This window comes from Vulpes vulpes, chromosome 1 (genome assembly GCF_048418805.1).
Source record: "Vulpes vulpes isolate BD-2025 chromosome 1, VulVul3, whole genome shotgun sequence".
NCBI classification, from domain to species: domain Eukaryota; kingdom Metazoa; phylum Chordata; class Mammalia; order Carnivora; family Canidae; genus Vulpes; species Vulpes vulpes.
The window spans coordinates 12,570,691-12,590,096 of NC_132780.1; the positions used below are offsets into that span (position 1 = coordinate 12,570,691).

At 55.5% G+C, this 19,406-nt stretch overlaps 1 protein-coding gene across 2 annotated transcripts in view; it reads left to right on the forward strand.

The window, feature by feature from the left end:
- Positions 1 to 263: 263 nt before the first annotated feature.
- MARK4 (microtubule affinity regulating kinase 4) overlaps positions 264 to 19,406 on the forward strand; it is a 29,883-nt gene continuing 10,740 nt past the window's right edge. The window contains exons 1-12 of one of the 2 annotated variants that reach the window (XM_072754920.1): positions 264 to 488; positions 4,891 to 5,091; positions 7,710 to 7,763; positions 7,868 to 7,916; positions 8,856 to 8,921; positions 8,998 to 9,068; positions 10,133 to 10,189; positions 12,454 to 12,690; positions 15,329 to 15,448; positions 15,896 to 15,995; positions 17,254 to 17,363; positions 17,470 to 17,629. In XM_072754920.1, coding sequence (XP_072611021.1) covers positions 438 to 488; positions 4,891 to 5,091; positions 7,710 to 7,763; positions 7,868 to 7,916; positions 8,856 to 8,921; positions 8,998 to 9,068; positions 10,133 to 10,189; positions 12,454 to 12,690; positions 15,329 to 15,448; positions 15,896 to 15,995; positions 17,254 to 17,363; positions 17,470 to 17,629 — 1,276 coding nt within the window. In that variant the 5' untranslated portion in view covers positions 264 to 437. The remainder of the gene's footprint in view (positions 489 to 4,890; positions 5,092 to 7,709; positions 7,764 to 7,867; positions 7,917 to 8,855; positions 8,922 to 8,997; positions 9,069 to 10,132; positions 10,190 to 12,453; positions 12,691 to 15,328; positions 15,449 to 15,895; positions 15,996 to 17,253; positions 17,364 to 17,469; positions 17,630 to 19,406) is intronic. The other variant, XM_072754919.1, reaches the window with a different exon arrangement.

The following is a 19,406-nucleotide window of genomic DNA, read 5'->3' on the forward strand; positions in this document are numbered from 1 at the left end:
CGCCCGGACCTGCCTCCGCCCCCAGAGCCCCCGGCTAGCCCGGGCCTGCGCCTTTAAGGGCCGGCGGCAGGGGGCGGGGTCTCGGCGGCCCCGCCCTGCCCGCCCCTCCCCCTGACGTCCCTTCCTCCCCGGCCCCTCCACCGCCTCCCTCCGCCGCCGCCCGGGCCGGCTCCGCGCCCCCTCCCCGGCCCCCGCCCGCCCGCCCGCCCGCCGCCCCCATGGCGCCCCGGGCCCCCGCTGCACGGGGCCACTAGGACCCTCGGCGTCCCCTTCCCTTCCCCGCCCTGCCCCCTCTCCCGCGGCGCGAACCCCGGTGTGCACGGCGCCCAGCTTTCGAGCTCGCGTCCCCAGGCCAGCGGGGGGGGAGGGGAAGAGAGGGGACCCCGGGACCCCCGCCCCCCCCACCCGGCCGCCCAGTCCCCCGGGACCCGGAGAAAATGTCTTCGCGGACGGCGCTGGCCCCGGGCAACGATCGGAACTCGGACACGGTGAGTGGGGCCCGGCCCCTTGGGGAGCGCCGGTCGGGTTCAGCCGCCGAGCCCCTCGCCTGGCGTGCCCCTCGCCGCGCGCCCCTACCTTGGTTCGCCGTGCCCGGCCCCGCTGGCCACCTCCCGACCCCCGCCCGGACTCCAGGCCTCTCGACCCTCCCCCACTCCAGCCCAGCCCGACCCCTGGGGGCGCCCCTCTCTCGGGACCCCTCTCTTGTCCCTCTGCAGACCGCTTCCGCTCGGGTCCCTTCCCTCCAGGAAGCCCCCTCCTCTGCCTTCCAGGAGCCCCTCCCTTCCCCCCCGGCGTGTTCTAAAGCCCCTTCCCCTCCTGGCCGCCCGCATCCGACAACTCGCCCGCTCCCGGATTTGCAGGGCTCCTGACCCGGAGGCCCGGCCCTGGCCCTCTCCCAGGAAGGCCTGGCCCAGTCCCGCCTCTGGCGCCGGCCTTCCCCATCTGGATGTGGGTGCCGGGCTCCCCAGGAGCCCCCCTCTTATTCTCAGCCCTCCGCCCCTCTGGATCCTCCCGGATCCTGTGGGCACCCCCTCACAGGAAGCCGGTTTCCACCTTTTCCTGGGCCCAGGGCCCTTTCTGGCTTGTTCAAGGTCTCTCCACTCCCAGGCCTGGTCTCTGTCTTCCAAGCAGCCCTGTCCCTGGATTCCCAGCACCCCAGGTCCCCCCCTCCTCGTGCACCCCAGACCCTCCCTGGGCTCTTCTCCCAAGCAGCCTTGGCCTCCAGCGTCCAGGCTCCTAGCCTAGTCTGGGATTTCTAGGCCCTGGACTATGGACTAGTCTGACTCCAGGCCTCATCCTCCCTGTATCAACTGCTCAGGTTCAGGCAAGCCCCCTCCCCAAGTCCCCAACCCCTTGATCACCTCCTAGGCCAGGAGTTCCCTCCCAGGGCACCACCTCTTCCCCTAATCTCCAGGCCCCCATCTGTTCTGTTTCAGGGCCTCCTCCTTCCTTGCAGGGGGTCTGGCCTCCCAGGGAAGCCCCCTCCTCAGCTTTGGAGGCCTCTCCCAACTCACAAGGCTGGGCCCCAAATCCTTCTTTAGAAGACTCCTGCACTCGAAGCCTGTGGTCTTGCCCTGGTTGTAAACCCATTTCTCTTGGGATCTGTCTGCAGGAAACCTCCTCCCCAAGTTTCTAGGTCCTTTTGACCTCCACAAGGCTCAGGCTTTATTCTTCTGGGCTGCCCCTTGGCCAAAAAGCCCCTTCTCCAGGATTTGCATGCTCCTGGACCTTTCTCCACTTCCAAAGACTAGAAACTCCTAGAAACCCCTTTCTTTATCTTCTAAGAGTTTCCTTGGTGTCTGAGTCCCACTGCCCCATGGCTTTAATCCTTCCCACTATTCCCAGGCCCCCTGTCCCTATACCACAGCCCAGAACAAGCCTAAGAGACACCTCCCTCCCCATCTCCCTAGTTTCTGATTACTCTCAACCCTTCTAAAGAGCCTCCCACCAACCAGTGCCAGCCTCCTCCCTAGGTGGGGTCACTGTCCCTTTCCCCTTCAGCCCCTGCCAAGTCCCTGGACCACCCCCCCCTCCCCAGCCACCCTCAGTCCACATCCCCACCAGAGAGCCTTAGCTCCATCCCTTCATCCTGCAAGACCCTCCCTCACAGAGATCCCCACCGCCGCCGCAGCCCACAGACTATAGACCAGACTCTGATTTGGAGTCTCCAATGAGATACCCACCCTTCCCCCAAATCACTCAGGAAGTGCCAGGGAGCCCACGGGCCCCGGTTCAAATGCTGGTTCTCTCTGCCAGCCGGTTTGCATTGTGTCCTCAGACTACCGGTTCTTCCCTTTCTAAGCCTCAGTTTCCTGCTCTGAAAAATGGGGACGATCCCTCGAGTCCCTCCAAGGATTACTCGAGATGACACGGGTGAAGCCTGGTACCTAGGACGGGCTCCGCACATGTCGGCTGCTATTGTGACTATAGATATGAGTCAGACGGCCCGGCCCGTGCATTCTCCACCTGGGGCTGTCATCATCGGTTGTTGCGGGAGCTTGCAGATCCCCTCCCTGCGCCGAGCCTCAGTTTATCTCAAAATGGGGTTGATGGTAGCACCTCCCTGTTAGGCATGTTTTAAGGAGCCAAGGAGATTATGTGAGTAAGGTGCACAAGTAGCCGCGCTATTATTATTGCTTTGATCATTCAGACAAGCATGGGTTCAAATCCAGTTTCTATCCCTCCCTAGCTGCGTGACCTCAGGCAGGTGATGTCACCTCCATGAGCCTCTGTTTCCGCATCTGTAAAATGGGGCTCATCCGAGCACTCCCTCCCCTTTTGTGGTCCAGATTCGCACCTGGTGGGCATTCGAGGAGGACTATTCCCCTCCTCTCCTCTTATCTCCTCTCCTCACAACTAGTGTGTAAGTCCTGTTTGTGGGTCCTGGCTGGGACTCACCTCTCCCTCTGGAATTGTAGGTCGCAGGCTCCTCCCCTGCCACCCGGTTACCAGGACGACAGCCATGTGGGGTCATGCTCCCCCACCTCGGGTTGGGGGGGTGGGGGCCACCGCCCTGGCCTCTCTGGAAGTTCCCTAGCAACAGGCCCGGGTGTTGGGGCGCCAGCCGGGCGGGCTGGAGGGAGCCGGGCCAGCTGGTGGTGCCGGCCAATTTTAGCTCCCGCCCCCAGCTCTGGGGGGCTCCGTAACCCACTGCCCCAGCGCCCTTTGCAGGGGTCCCACAGGCAGGCCGCTCTCAGTGGGGTGCCAGCCCATCCCCAGTCTGCTCCCCTGGTGCCACCTGATGGGGATCCTTCTCCAAGCCCTTATCTCTGTGGAGATCAGGGGCCTTATCAGCTGGGATCTCCACCTCCCTTCCCACCCTCCCTCCCCTGGGAGGAGACCTGGGACTGGGAGCAGCCCAGTGGGATGTGGGAAAGAGCTCAGCACTCAGGATCCAGCAGGCCTGATCAATCCCTGGCACTGCTTCTTTGCCCTGTGACCTTGGCCGAGGCACTCACCCTGCCTCAGCCTCAGGGGCCCCTGTCTGGAGAATGTGGATAGTAACTGGGACCCACGAGGGAGGGCTCAGGCGAGGGCACAGTAGGCAGCCGGCATGTGGTCAGGGCTTCCGTGGTGCTGGTGGTCCTTCTGTGTCTTGTGGGTGAACCGTGTGACCTTGACAGGGTCCCCTTTCCCTGTCCAAGCCTCAGTTTCTCCTCTGGAGTATGAGGATGTAGGCACCGCCCTCCTTGGGCTCCCGTGGGAATTAAATGCAGATGAGGCGCTTACTAGCCCAGGCCTTGGCCTGTAGTACAAGCAGCGTAATGCAAACACGTAGGAGTGTGAGTCAGTGTGATATGGTGAGGGTGAAGGACAGCAACTCTGGCATAAACTTTGCCCAGCTCTGGGCCTCAGTTTCCTTACCTTAAGATGGGGATGATGACCGGATGGATTCATCCGTGCTAAGTAGCCGTGCAGATTCCCTGTTGCCTACCTGGCCTTCCTCCTCCTCAGCTCCCCTCGCCCTCCTGCTTCCCACCCCCGCCCTGGGAAGGGCACAGGCAGGGGTGCATCACAGAGCCACCTTGGCTGGGACCTGTGGCTCCCCTCGGTCGCCTGCACCCTGGGCCCCAGCGCTGAAAGGGAGGCACAGTCCCTGGGGCTCACAATCAGGACAGGGCAGCCTGGAGCAGGCAGTGACCTGCGGGGGAGAGAGGCCCAGGAGGGACAGGACGGCAGGAACAGAACATCGGGGACAGATGGGAGCGCTGGCGTGGGAGCCACAGCGGTTCGCAGGGTTGTGGGGGGCCACGGGGGAGGCAGCAGTGTTTTCCACAGGAGGAAGGTAGCTGTGTGGGGCCAGAAGGTCCGGGCGAAATGAAAGAGTCTTGGTTACAGTGTGTGAAGTCGAATTTGGGGCAGTAAGAATTGGGGGGCAATGTTAGAGGCAGTAAGCTGGGAATGAGATGCTGCTTTTGGGGTTCAGAGGGTAATTGGGCCGCCCAGATGGGGAGGTGATGGGTGACCCGGGATGCCAGGATCCCTGAGAGAGACCTGGGGCTTGAACCCAGATCGAGGACATGGATTGGAAGTGAGGGCTGCAGCATTTAGAATAAAACGCTGTGGTCCCAGCACATGGAAAAGGAGGTTGGGGGGTAGACCAACTGCTGGGGGTACTGGGGGGCGCGAGGAGGAGGCCTGATGTCTGGGACCCCGGATGCTGCCCAGTTGGGGGGGTCCCCAGTGTTTTTTGTTCTTGGAGGCATCTTTTTGTAGAAAGGAATGGGGGGACCCCCGAAAGCAGCTTGCTTCTCTCTGGCCTGGGTTTGAGAAGGACCGTGAAGGGGCTGGTGGCCGTGGCTGGAGTGGACCACCCACCCATGGGAGCCACCTCGAGGGCGGGATGGGACGGGCGCTGGCCACCGCTCACGCTCCGTCTCCCCTGTCCAGCATGGCACCTTGGGCAGTGGCCGCTCCTCAGACAAAGGGCCATCCTGGTCCAGCCGCTCCCTGGGTGCCCGCTGCCGGAACTCCATCGCCTCCTGTCCCGAGGAGCAGCCCCACGTGGGCAACTACCGCCTGCTGAGAACCATCGGGAAGGGCAACTTCGCCAAAGTCAAGCTGGCCCGGCACATCCTCACGGGCCGCGAGGTGAGTGGGGGGATGGGCGGGGCGCAGGGCCCAGTCCTGCCATCCCAGTGCCAGCGCCGACGTGGTGGGAGGTGGGGCGAGGTCAGACTTGGCCATCGCTTTGCTTTGTGACCTCAGGTAAGTCCCTGACTCTCCCCGGGACAGGTCAGGACATCTCAGGTTTGTCCAGAACAATCCAAGTAGAATTGGACGGACTACCGTGGGAATTAAATGTAGATGAGGTCCGTATTTGCCCAAGACTTGGCCCGTGGTGAAGGCTGTGTAATAAAAACGACGTGGGTGGGGTGCTTGGCTGGCCCCGCGGTAGAACATGATCTCCGGGTCTTGAGTTCAAGCCCCACGTTGGGCCTAGAGCTTTAAAAAAAAAAAAAATGATGTAGGAGTGTAAAGTGGTGGTAAAGAACATCCACTCTGGAGTAAACTTTCCCCACCTTCAAACAGGGATGACGGCACATGAGTGGCCAGGGCTCGTCAGATATCTCTCATTGTCCCCGGAATTGTCGGGAACTCTCAGGTCGCCGGCAGAGCCGTGTGTTGTATTTCTAAGAATTCACGCAGCTTTTGTGTCTAAACCTGGACCACCTGCCTGTTGCAGGGGTGGATTTTGGTTCCATCCGATCTTGCAGCAATTTTCATGAGATGACAGCACGATCTCCCTGGAGTTCTCAGTTACCCACAGTCCCATTCTCCCCGCCTCCCCTCCCAGAGTGGGCATGTGTTTGGAGGATGGCAACATTATAGCAGAGGCGCCCACACAGACCTTGTAACCTAGATAGGAAGCCTCTCACTCCCACCTGGGGGGAGGGTATGGCTACTCTGTTCCCCTTTAATTTTAGAGGCTGTGGCTGGAGCAATTTCTCTTGCCTTAGATGAACTCTCTCCTGCCCACACGCCATTACCCCAGACACACAAAAGACACCAGGCCCCTATGGTTTTATGGGCGTATTCCACCAAACGTTCCAATTTTATGCCAGTACTTCCAGAGACTAAGGAAAGAGGGTTCCACTGCCCAGCTGATTTTAAATGCTAGCTGGACGATGACCAATATGTCAAAACTAGATACGAATGCAGTTATGGGCCGGTCATACATGGGAACGTAGGTACAAAAATCTGAAGCAAAATATTAGTAAAGAGACCCAGCACATCAGTGAAAGAAAGCCGTGTGATGACAAAGCTGGGTTCATCCCAGGAATGCACAGTTCTTTTCAAATTGACAATTTATTCATGTACTTCAGCACATTCACAGATTCAAGGAGAGAAACCATATGATCGTCTCAATACTGGCATAAAAAATGCTTGACAAAATTAAAAACCTGTTCGCGAGGATATGAGGAACGCTAACAGACCCTCTCCTGCACGAAGAACGTGTCATTCCCTTTGTATGGAACTTGAACATGATTCCAGGGGCTTCCTAGAGGACCAGCTTCTAAGGAAACAGGGCCTCCCAAGTGAAGGATTCTGTAATCCAGGGAATCTGGGGGTGACTGGGGGTGGCCCCCAAAACTTCTGGGAAAGCTGTAGACCTAGGGCTGAGTCAAGACTTTAAACAGCCCCTCATTACTGAAAAATTTCTGCGGCTCTGCCCCAAAGTGCGATTCAAAATAAAAACTTAAACCACGCCGCAAGACAAACAGAAAGAGTTCATGAACTTTCTGATTGTTCCCGCATGGTGACTGCCTCACAGCTCTTTTAAAACTAGGGGCGGCTGGCTCAGTTGGAAGAGCATGTGGCTCTTGATCTTGGGGTCTGAAGTTCGAGCCCCACGTTGGCTGTAGAAATTACTTAAAAAAAAATTGGGGCACCTGGGTGGTTCAGTGATTGAGCATGTGCCCTCGGCTCAGGTCGTGGTCCCGGGGTCCTGGGTTCGAGTCCGAGTCCCACATCGGGCTCCCCACAGGGAGCCTGCTTCTCCTTCTGCCTGTGTCTCTGCCTCGTTCTCTGTGTCTCTCATGAATAAGTGAAATATTTTTTTTTTGAAATATTTTTTTAATAAATAAAATCTTTTTTAAAATTTTTAAAAATTAAATCTAATCAATCAATTCTATTTTCTTAAGTATTCAAGAGCTAAACTTGATCAGGCTACATACGTTAAAATCCCAGCCCAGGAACTTACTAGCCATGGAACCCTGGCCAACTGACTTAACAGCTCTGTGCCTCAGTTTCCCAGTTTGTGAAATGGGGATAATACTAGCACTATTGTGAGGATTGAAAGCGTTCTCCCTTGTAAAGCACCCAGACTGAGGCCAGGTGGGTGACTCCTCGGGAAATGTTAGCTATGGTTATTATTTATTGTTTCACAGTTCACATGTTCAAAACAAAGGAGATGTGCTGGGCGAATGGTCTGAGGGCTCTCACAGAGGGGCCCCCCTGAAAGGTCTCAGTCACTGTCCCACACATTCACGCAGGCCTTTGGAGCAGTCCCACCCAGGCCATGCTGCAGGATAAGGGATATTTCCCTATAGAAGTCAGCGAGCACTGAACACAGTGGGAACAGTATATGCAAAGGTCCTGAGGCCCTGATGGAGGGCTTTCTGTGAGGGGGGCAATCTGGGTTGGGGACCCTTCCCCAACTCAAGCCCTTGGCACATTGATCTTTCATGCCTTCCTTCTACCTCCAGGTCGCCATCAAGATCATTGACAAAACCCAGCTGAACCCCAGCAGCCTGCAGAAAGTGAGGCTTTGGGAGAGGGAGCAAGGTGGGGCCGAGGTGGGGAAGAGGGTCACTGAAACCGCCCACCCTCATCTTTCTCTTTCTTCTTTTCTGGCCATGCCCAGCTGTTCCGAGAAGTCCGCATCATGAAGGGCCTAAACCACCCCAACATCGGTGAGGAGGGGAAGAGTGTGGGCTCAAACTACCAAGTGGGGCACTCAGCAGAGGAGAGAGCTGGGGGATAGAAGAACCCGCAGCTTTAACAGAAAGACCTGTTTTCTCGGGATCCCTGGGTGGCGCAGCGGTTTGGTGCCTGCCTTTGGCCCAGGGCGCGATCCTGGAGACCCGGGATCGAATCCCACGTCGGGCTCCCGGTGCATGGAGCCTGCTTCTCCCTCTGCCTGTGTCTCTGCCTCTCTCTCTCTCTCTCTGTGACTATCATAAATAAAAAAAAAAAAAAAAAAAAAAAAAAAAAAAAAGACCTGTTTTCTCTTAGCTGTATATCGCTGCTCACTGGCTGTGTGACCTTGGGCAAGTCACTTAACCTCTCTGAGCCTCTGTTTCCTCCTCTGGAGTGGGGCTGATAAGAGGGCCTACTTCAAGGTCATCATGGGGGTTGGATAAGATGGAGCATTCGAAACCCTCCATTTAGAGCTAAGTTGGGGGGCAGCTGGTCTGATGACTGTCATCAGGAGCAAGCACTGTCATTGTTATGAGGCAGGGGGGAGACGGGGATCTTTATGTAGAGAAGCCGGATTTAACCAGGCCTGGATGTGGCCACAGCATTTATCCATCCATGTGTTTGTTCACTCGGGAAGTGTTTATTGAGTGGCCGCTTTATGCCAGATGCTGGGGACATCTGGCCTCTGGCATAAGCAGGGAAGAAAGCAGACACAAATCTCAGCCTCACAGAGCCGACTTTCTTGTTGGAGAGAAAGTAGGAAAGGTGGTGACGTAGGGCTGAGGATTTTGGAAAATCTTGTCATCCATAGGGAGCCATTGAACAGTCTGGAATAAGGGGTGTTCTGGTCAGCACATGCAGAGTAGAATGTGGGTGGAGTTGGGGGGGGGTTCTTTTCCCCACATAACCCTGCCCTCCCCGGATCCTTGCAGTGAAGCTCTTCGAAGTGATTGAGACGGAGAAGACGTTGTACCTGGTGATGGAATACGCAAGTGCCGGTGAGGCTTCCCTCCCCGCCCTGCCCCCTGCGCCCCCCACACCCCTTGCTCATCCCACTTGGCATCTGCCCTGCAGGAGAAGTGTTTGACTACCTCGTGTCCCACGGCCGCATGAAGGAGAAGGAAGCTCGAGCCAAGTTCCGACAGGTGAGGGGGGGCAGGGCTGGGGGCGGCACCTCCATCCCCGGGTGGGAGGAGGGCCTGGGCGCTCGGGGGAGGGGGTGGTCTGTGCTGTCCAGTGACCTGGGGGCTTAAGTCTGGGTGGGAGTAAAGATGGAGAGCTGGGTGTCCGTGAGCATGCAGATGCCCAGGTGTGAGAGGCTGCCCTGATGCAGGTGTGAGGGTGTCCGGACAGGTGGGTGCAAGGGTGGGCCCATGTGTAAGAGTGGGGCTTGGGCGCGTGGGGGCCAGGGTACTGGAGCATGTGAGCACAGCAGTGCGGATGAGGCGTGTGGAAAATAGGTGTGTGGGTGCCCAGATACAGATATGCAGTGTAGATGTGCATATGGCATGGGCACCTGGGTGGCTCAGTGGTTGAGTGTCTGCCTACAGCTCAGATCATGATCTCGAGGTCCTGGGATTGAGCTCCGAGGAGTCTGCTTTTCCCTCTCTCCCTGCCCGTCGTCTCTCTCTCTCAAATAAATACATAAATAAAATCTTAAAAAAAAAAAAAAAAAAAGCATATGGCAGCCCCAGTGTATGTGTGAGGAGCCCCAGGTGTGGGCATGTACGTTTGTTGGAAAAGGGTATGCAGGTGTGTGGGTGCCCAGGTGTGTGGGTACGGGGGCATGCTAAGGGGCATGAAGGTCTGCTGGGTGAAGGGTACGGGGGGCTGGTCCGGGACTGTCCAGACGCCCTAGTTGGCTGTACTGGGTGTGTGGGGGCCGAGTGTCTGTCTATAGCTGCATGGTGTCCTTATGCATGTTTCCAGATGTGCAAGTCGGGAGGGGATTAGTTGTGATTTTCTGGTTCTGGTGCCCCTGCTGGGAGGGTGTGCAGATGTCTGAGGGTGTCCAGGTGTCTGAGTGTACATGTGTGTCTGTGTGGGTCCCCGCTGTCATGGAATCAGAGCATCAGGCCCCAGCATCTCGGCCTGTGCCTAGGGGAGGCCTGGGGCTCTGGGGCTCTGTTGTGAGTAGGTTCCTGGGGTCTGAGAGAGGCCAAGGGCTTTGGGGCCACAGGTGACTGAGCTTCTCTTCTCTCCCCTCCAGATTGTATCGGCTGTGCACTACTGTCACCAGAAAAACATCGTGCACAGGGATCTGAAGGTGAGCCCCCCGACTTCAGCCCACAGACCACCCACCCACACTTGTCCCCAGTCCCACCTCCAGCAGCCCTGGGGATCCCCTAGGGCCTCCACATTCCCCTTCTTTCCTTCCCATCCTCCTCCCTCAGCATCCAGGGCCCCTTGACTCTTTCCCAAGCTCTGGTGTCCAAGGAAGGCCAGCAGATGGGGGAGCAGGTAGGGAGGTGGGGGAAGGAGGGGAGAATTGAAAGAAAGAAACAAAATGTCCCAGGACATCCCACACGAGTATGTGTGTGCTGAGCAAGGACACAGGACACCATAAAGGGCTTACCCACTCTCAGAGCCTCTGGAGCCTTGGCATCTCTCAGAAACCTTCAAGAACTAAGGTTTTAGAGCTGCAGGGTCGCATGACCTCTGGGCCTTAGAATCACAGGCATCTCTGAACTTGAGAAGGAAGGATTTTTGAGAGAGAGAGAGAGAGAGAGCCACTGAAGCAAGCCCCAGCCAGCCTGGACCCCTGCTCCACACCCCCCACCCAGAGAGAACCACCTGTCTCAGGGCTTCTCGTCCCAGACCGGAGAGAGAAACCCTTGTCCTGCTCAATCAAGTTGTCTTTTTTTTTTTTTTTTTTAAGATTTTATTTATTTATTCATGAGAGACACAAAGAGAGAGCCAGAGACATAGGCAGAAGGAGAAGCAGGCTCCCTGCAGGGAGCCCAGTGTGGGACTTGATCCTGGGACCCTGGGATCACCCCCTGCAAAGGCAGAAGCTCAACCACTGAGCCACCCAGGTGCCTCTCAAATTGAGTTGTCTTGACTCTCATTTCTTGAGCACCTCCTGTGTGTGAGGCGCTCTGCTTTATGGAAGGTCTTCTCAAGGTTATCTAGAGTGAAGGACCAGGTTTAATATTTTCAATTCCCAGTCCACTGTGATACACGCTTTTGTGAAGTACAGTAAAGGTGAAGTGAACAACAACGAAAAAGATATCCAAAACGCAAGACCAATTTTTAAAAACTATAATTATTAGATTCAGGAAAGCCATAAAAATCGACTGTCAAATTGCTGTAGAAGTTTCTAGACTCTCTGCCTTGTCTATACCCACCCTCTGAGAAAGCCCCTTGGGGTTTGGGAGTGTGCCGTCACCTGGAGGAGGCACGCCCCCTGGTGGAGGGTCCTGGAAGTGGCTGGAAGGAGTTTAGGGGATCTGGTTTAGGGCACACAGAGGGGGCCAGCCCAGGCTGGACTGTGGAGCCTCAACACCAGGAAGGGAAGTGTCACCCCTGAGCAAGAGTGAGATGCCATTACACTGAGGTTGGGGGAAACTCTCTGAAACGTGTCTTTGTTGGTTCTCTGCCCCGTTGGGTTGTAGGTGGGAGGGATGGTATCCAAATCAACCAGGAGGTAGGGAGACCGTGAGGAAGCCGTAGGTGCCAGTGGCCTGGCTGCGGAGAGGCAATGGCTGGGACAGGCCAGACGTGAACAGTACTTTGAAAAGTGGGTATGTATACCCAGATCTGCAGGAGGCAGGAAGCTGGAGACTCCTTCCACGCTCCAGCCATGAGGAGGCCAGGCCCCCCCCTTTTTTTCTTTTTTTTTAAGATTTTACACAGAGAGAGAGAGAGAGAGAGGCAGAGACACAGGCAGAGGAAGAGCCAGGCTCCCTGCAGGGAGCTCAATGCAGGACTCAATCCCAGGACCCCAGGATCACATCCTGAGCCAAAGGCAGGTGCTCAACCACTTAGCCACCAGGCATCCCAAGGCCAGGCCTCCTTTGGAGTCTGGCTGGGCCACTTTCTTGCTGTGGGCATGAGGTGGTCTCCCTAAGGCTCAGTTTCCTCGCTTATGAAATGGCGTTTATAAAAATGTTTAAAAATATGACTTTTTTTTTTTTCATTTTTATGAGTCTTGAGCAGCCAGTGCTCATGTTTTCTTTTCCTGCTCAGAAAACAGAGGTTCAAGAAAGGGCCAGGAGATTGCCTGAGAATCCCCAGCTCTGCAGACCACATGGCATAATAATGGCCAATGTTATATAGTCCTTGCTGGATAGCGAAAGATTGTTCTAGGCCTTTTAGGATTCACTTAATTCTCAAATGGCCTCATGAGGTAGAAGCTATGATTATCCTCCGTCTATGGATGAGAAAACCGAGGCCCAGACAGATAAAGTCACGCCCAAGGTCACGTAGGGAGTGGGGGACCGGGCCACAGTCAGTATAGGTCCATAGGGGGGCAGCTCCAGAGCCTGTGTTCCTGTCCACCACACACACCCACCTCCTACCCTCTCCCAGGCCGAGAACCTGTTGCTGGATGCCGAGGCCAACATCAAGATCGCTGACTTTGGCTTCAGCAACGAGTTTACTCTGGGCTCGAAGTTGGACACGTTCTGTGGGAGCCCCCCGTATGCTGCGCCAGAGCTGTTCCAGGGCAAGAAGTATGATGGGCCAGAGGTGGACATCTGGAGCCTCGGCGTCATCCTGTACACCCTCGTCAGCGGCTCCCTGCCCTTCGATGGGCACAACCTCAAGGTGCTGGGTGGGGCTGGCATGGAGCTCTTCATCTCCCGGGGAGGGTCTCTCTGCACCCCTCCTGCAATCGGGGGCCCCCCAACCTCTCTCCCTACATCTGCTTTGTAGAGGGCCAGAGGGACGGGGCTGGCCTGAGGTCATATAGCAAGACGGGTGGGGGGTGGTGGGAGGTAGGACCCAGGTCCCCATGGTCAGTCGCATGGTCAGCCCAAGTGGATTGTGCTGTGTTGGGGTCCAGGACCCAGGCTTTGCAGCCCAGGCTTGGGTTCAAATCCCAGCTCACTCCCTCATTCAATCAGTAAATATTTATTACCTGCCATCAGGTGCAGGGGGTTGTCAGGTTCTATTCTAGGTTTTGCAGATACACTATGAACAAAAGAGACAAAAATCTCTGCCTTCCAACATGCAAGCCCATGGGTTGAGTTGACCCCCGAGAACACGCTAAGTGGGAAAAGCCAATCACAAAAGGCCACCCACTGTGTGATTCCATTTCTATGAAATGTCCAGAACAAGCAAATCCAGAGAGATGGGAAGCAGATGAGTGGTTGCCACAGGCTGGGGGGTGTTGGAGAACAGGCTTTCTTCCGGGGGGGGGGGGGGGGGCGAAAATGTTCTAGAACTGACCGGTGAGGTCTACGAAACTCGGTGAACCTACTGAAAACCTTTTGCATGGGGCGGCACTTCAAACGGAAAAATCCCTGCCCTCCCGGGAAAGAGCAGAGCTGGGCCGAAAACAAAATAGATAAGCAAAATGTGTATCATGTCAGATACTGGCCAGTGCTGGGGGTGGGGATGGGGGTGGGGACACAGAACGGTGGGAAGTGTGCACTGAGTGGCAGGGTCCCATGGGGTTCTCCTCTTTGACCTTTTTATCGGGAAACATCGCCTATAGAAGGGTCACAGGATGAGAACGAACGACCCGTGGTGGGGCCTTTTGGGAGATGCTCTGGTCACTAGTGTGGGGATACTCTGGCCCTATCAGTCTGTCCCAGCACATTATTACTGTTCCTGTGGGGGTTAGTGGCAGCCACGATGTCCCTCTGTCCCTAGAGTCCAGAGTAAGTGCTACTTCAATATTAGGAGGGGGAACCCCTTCTATGCAGAGGCCTCAGCTGAGCGGCCTTGTAGCTGAGGTGGGGTGTGCTAAGTGCTCACTATCACTGAATAATCTCTCTGAGCCCCAAGCATGAAGCCAAGAGACCTTTTCAGAGGGCTTCGCTGGCATCTCACTTGCCCCAGGCCCTTGTCACCTGCTCTTCTGGCTTCCCCACCAGGGCCCCCGAAACCTTTCTGGCAAAGGAAGACAGGCAGCTGGGGGCAGGTCGCCTCTCTGTCATTTCCTTGTAAGTGCCTGGGCACATACCCTCTTTCTGAACCAGTTTCCCCACCTGTAAGATGGGGCCATTAAGAACATCCACTTAGAGCCAAACTGGGTGTCTAAAGCCCACCTCCGGGACCTGGCATCTGGCCAGGCCATTACACTCGGGAGCCGCACCAGTGGAGGTGTCGATGGCCTAGTGGCTGCTTCTCACTACCTGGTGACAGAGGCAGGGTGGTGCAGTGGTTATACAGCACAGGCTCCGGAGCCGGACCGCCTGCATTTCAGCCCCGGCCCTGCCATTTTTCTGGCTGCACGCCCCTAGCACAGGTGACTTACCCTCTCTGGGCCTCAGTTTCCTTGTTGAAAGATGGACATCATAGCCTGCATCACAGCTCTGTTGTGAGCACAGATGTACCTTGCATAAAGACTCAGAACACTGCCCGGGCCCTGGGTGAGTGCTCTGCTCCGAAAGTGATACTCATTATAATTAAATATTCACGACCCTTCGGGTTGGGCTGCTCTGTGGACCCAGGAGGCTCCCGGGCACATGCCTCTTCTAGCCCTTTTAGGGGAATGCTGGGAAGGGAGCTCCCAGGCCAGTCCCCAGTCCCCACGCAGAGCAGAGCTTCACCCGGAGACTCCCCCGCACCCACATCACCTGTCCCCCTCCATTTCCTGAGGGTGGAGGAGCTCTCTCTGGTCTGCCATGCCACGGCGAGTGGAATTTATTTTCTCCGTCTTGGCAGGACACCTCATAAAAGGCCCTTTACAAAAAAAAAGTCTGTATGTAAATCAGTTCTCATTCTTTGAGACTGCCAGGGTCTCAGGGATGCCTAGGGGAGGGGGGATCCGAGGGTGGGAGCCGGGTGGGCAGGATCCCCCACACACCCCGCTCTTCCCCCTCCATAAACCTAATACTGAAGTAGCACTTACTCTGGGCCACACACGTGCTGGGCACTTGACTTAAACTTACTGACACCCTGGCCTGTGAAGTGGGTGCTGTGAGCGCTGGGTATAGAGGAGGAGACTGAGACCCCGGATGCTGACTTGCCTCTGACCAGGCCTTGTAGAAGTCACTTCCCCTGCGAGATTTCCTCTGAATGAAGGTGCATATAGGGCTCCCATTCTACAGATGGGGAATTGCGGTCAGGAGGGAGGGGTGGGGTTTTGCCACCTGTTTGCTTCTGTGAAGGAATTGGGAGAAAGATGAGCGTGTGTGCTGTGTGTGTGTGTGTGTGTGTGTGTGTGTGTGTGTGTGTATCTGTGATGGGTGGGGAAGTGGGGTGGACCCCGCCTCCAGTAACCCCATCCCCCCAGGAGCTGCGGGAGCGAGTCCTCAGAGGGAAGTACCGGGTCCCTTTCTACATGTCAACAGACTGTGAGAGCATCCTGCGGAGATTTTTGGTGCTGAACCCAGCTAAACGCTGTACTCTCGAGGTAAGCCCCAGCCCCACACCCCTCACATTGCAGCCTTCTTGCCCTCATTTTTCCTCTCCTGTGTCCCATCTGCTTATGATCCCAGCTGGGAGGGGGAGGGAAGCCAGGCAGCCCCAGGGAAAAGGCTCCTAGGCCCGTCTCAACGCCACCCCCAAACAGCTTCGCCCACTCCCCGCCATGCCAGTAATTAGCTAATGAGCTCCTAGGCTGATTACAGGGTGCTGGGGACCCAGATGATGCGGAGGAGGGAGGTGACATCGGGAGGCTCCGGCAGGGGCACTAGGGGTATGGGTGAGGAGGCGCCAGCTCTCAGGAAGCCCTCGATTCTGGGGGGTTAGGTCTTGGAAGTGGGGGGCAGGGCAGGCGGCCCTACATGGGCCTTATTTTCCTCAATTGCTTCTGATACCTGTCTTCCCCCTTCCTGATCCTGCCCCCCAATCCCTGCAGCAAATCATGAAAGACAAATGGATCAACATTGGCTATGAGGGTGAGGAGCTGAAGCCATACACGGAGCCCGAAGAGGATTTCGGGGACACCAAGCGAATTGGTGAGGGTCAGGGAGAGCAGGTGCCCTAGTTGCTCAGTGCCACGGAGCCAGGGGTTATAGGAGGTTCCCAGCACCTGCCCCTCCGGTCAGCGCATGAGAGAAATTTGCAAGGCAATTAGGGACAGCGGAGAAGTCTAGGCTCTCATCCTTGTGCTGCCACTTTTCTAGCCGTGTGACCCTGGGCAAGTGGCTTCTCCTCTCAGTGCTTCTATTTCCTCATCCGTAAAACGGGACGATTGTAGAACCTATCATAGGGTTGTGAATATATTAAATGAGTTAATCTATGTAAAGTGTTTTGACAATTAAGACACAAAAGGAAATCATAGATCACGTCCAGAAGTGTTTGGGCCTAAGTCATTGGTAAAGCACACGTTTGGGGGGCAAATCCCCATGTGGACATGTGCCTCACCCACCAACCCTTTGGTCCCAGATCCTCCAGCCTGGAACCCTTGAACTCTTTGCTCCCCAAAGCATTAGCCCTGAAAGAGCCCCTTAAGAACTATCCAGTAACCCTCCAAGGCCACCATTAGAGCTGGCTGCATTAATTAGGACTGTCATGGTTGTACATAAGAGAAAATCCAAGCTGTTCGGGTTTATGCCAATAATAATAATAGGCTGGACCATTTGAAACTAGGTGAAAACTTGTTAATGTCAGCAATTTTATATGGTTATAACCTCACAGTCATCACTGATTCATTCACATAACTATAAAGGCCAGGGTATGTGGGCTTCAGGCACAGCTGGATTCAGGTGCTCAGAGACAGTCGTTGGGAATCTTAGTGGTGGCTTCTCTCCCAGGCAGCTCTGGCCACAGGAACACGCTGGCAACTGCATATCCTAGTGGCCTGGGTACCCCAACAAGAAGAAGAGCCACTTCCCTAAATGTTCTGATAGAAGCTCTAGGCTGGTACCCATTGGCTACCCCTGAACCAGTCAGTGTGTTCTGGGGATGGAATGCTCTGATTGGCCAGAGCCGGGTCATATGCCCACCCTCAACCAATCAGTGTGGCCTTGGGGATGGAATACTCTATTTGATCAGACCTGGGTTATATACCTGCCCGTGGGGCTCAGTGCGGGCAGGAGTCAGGCAGGTGATCTGAGCTGGAAAGAGATCTTGCAAGGAAATCAGGGTGCTGCTGGTAGAAAAGAGGAATGGATACTAAAGAGGCCAAAGAGCAGGCATTGCTATGTGACACAGAAACGAGTGGAAGGGAAGGGTCTGGGGAGATTGAACCTCCTCTCCATCCCCCTCTCCCAGAGGTGATGGTGGGTATGGGCTACACGCGGGAAGAAATCAAAGAGGCCTTGACCAGCCAGAAGTACAACGAAGTGACCGCCACCTACCTCCTGCTGGGCAGGAAGACTGAGGTCAGAAGGCGCCAGGGGCATTTGGGATGCGCGGTGCCCGGGGTGGAGGGACTTCTGGGGCAGAGGGGATGGAGGCTGAGCCTCCTCATCTGTCATCCTCCTGCAGGAGGGTGGGGACCGGGGCACCCCGGGGCTGGCCCTGGCACGGGTGCGGGCGCCCAGCGACACTACCAATGGAACAGGCTCCAGCAAAGGCACCAGCCACAGCAAAGGACAGCGGAGTTCCTCCTCCACCTACCACCGCCAGCGCAGGCATAGCGACTTCTGTGAGTATGACCCCCACATGCCTTCACACGCCATCCTGGGCCCCGAGGCCTCAGACCTGCCTTACATTGGGGTTGTCTGGCTGGCAGGCAACGGAAACCTCTGCTCGAGCCAGCTGCAGAGAAGGGAGGAATTTTGCATAAAGATGCAGAGACATTATAGGGGACCTGGAGGTGGGAACACACAGGATCAGGAAGGGATTAGAAACTGGAAGAGCAGCCAGAGCAGATGCTGTTTCTTGATTCCTCTCTATTTCCCTGGCTTTCCCTTTCTCTTACTTGTCTCACGTTATCTTTTTCCCAATCTCTCTGTGTTAGAGCCCAGCCCAAATGATAGCTGGAATCCCTTTGGTCCACTTATCAGGGATAGAGCACTCACGTCAGGGTCCACTTGGGATTAAGCCACTGTGATCAGGACACATTGCACAAAGTGGCTGCTGAGAGCCTGCCCTCTGGCTCTCCTCCGCACTGAAATGTTGAGAGGCCCTTCCTAGTGGAAAGGGGCTGGGCAGACACCTAGTTGTACCCCACATTCTGTAACTGAAAGAGATCTCATCACCCACAGAAAACAGACCCCATCACCACCACCACAGATGAGGCAAGGAAACTTCCAAGAGGTCTCTCACCCACACCCTCCTCAAAGGTGAACCCTCCCACCTATTCTTGCAATAGCTCTTTTGAGATACAACTCATATACCGTATAATTCACCCATGCAAAGTGGACGATTCAATGGTATTAGTATTTTCAGAGTTGTGCAGCCATTACCACAACACAGTTTAGCACATTTCATCACCCCAGGAAGAAACTCCACAAGCCCTAGATAGCCATCGACCCCCAAACCCCCATCCACCACCCCCCTAGCCCCTGACAACCCCCAGTCTATTCCCCATCTCTACAGATTCCCCTATTCTGGACATCTTGTATAAGAGCAGTCATACAAGCTGTGGCCTTCTGCGTCTGGCTTCTTTCACTCAGGATAACACTTTCATCCACGTTTAAGCATAAACGAGCACTTCGTCCCTTTTAATGGCCCAGTAATATTCCATTCCATGGGTCAATCACATTTGGTTTTTCCATTCATCAGCTGATGGACGTTGCATTGATTTCACCTTTTGGCGATTGTGGGTCATGCACCGTGAACGTTCGAGTACAACGTTCCGTATGGCCGTACGTGTTCGTTTCTCTTGGGCAGGTACCTAGGAATGAACCAGGTCACTTGGTAACTCTGTGTTTGGCAGTGGAGGAACAGTCCAACTCTCCCTGACTTTGCAGCCCTGCTTCACAATGCTTAACTCTGGGACAGGCATTAGCATGGGGAAGGGGGTGTTGGGGAAACTCAAGCCTCTGTCCTGAGCAGGAAGTGTGGGATCTGGATGGTCAAGCCATTCCCCTTCCCTGGATTTCCTTTTTCCACCTATAAAACAGCCAGATTGGCACAGAAAGTCGCTAAGAAGCTTATGCCTCTAACATCCTCTGGTTCTAGCATGGTAATCTTAACACCCACGTGGAAACCTTCTGGGTTCCAAAGGTTCTCAGGGGATTGTCGATGGGTGCCCTGTATCCGTCACTGCAGAACTTGTGCTTCTGGGAACTTGGAGCATTGAGGTTCCTGGGGACTTAATATGTAGAAGTTTCGACAGTTCAAAGGGCAGTTCAGCCCCATGAATGCATTTAAACCCACTAGCTCTAGAACTACAATTTCCTAAGATGTTCCAAGGTACCAGATTTGGTTTTGGGTTTTTGTTTGTTTGTTTTTTTAGATTTTATATATTTATTCAT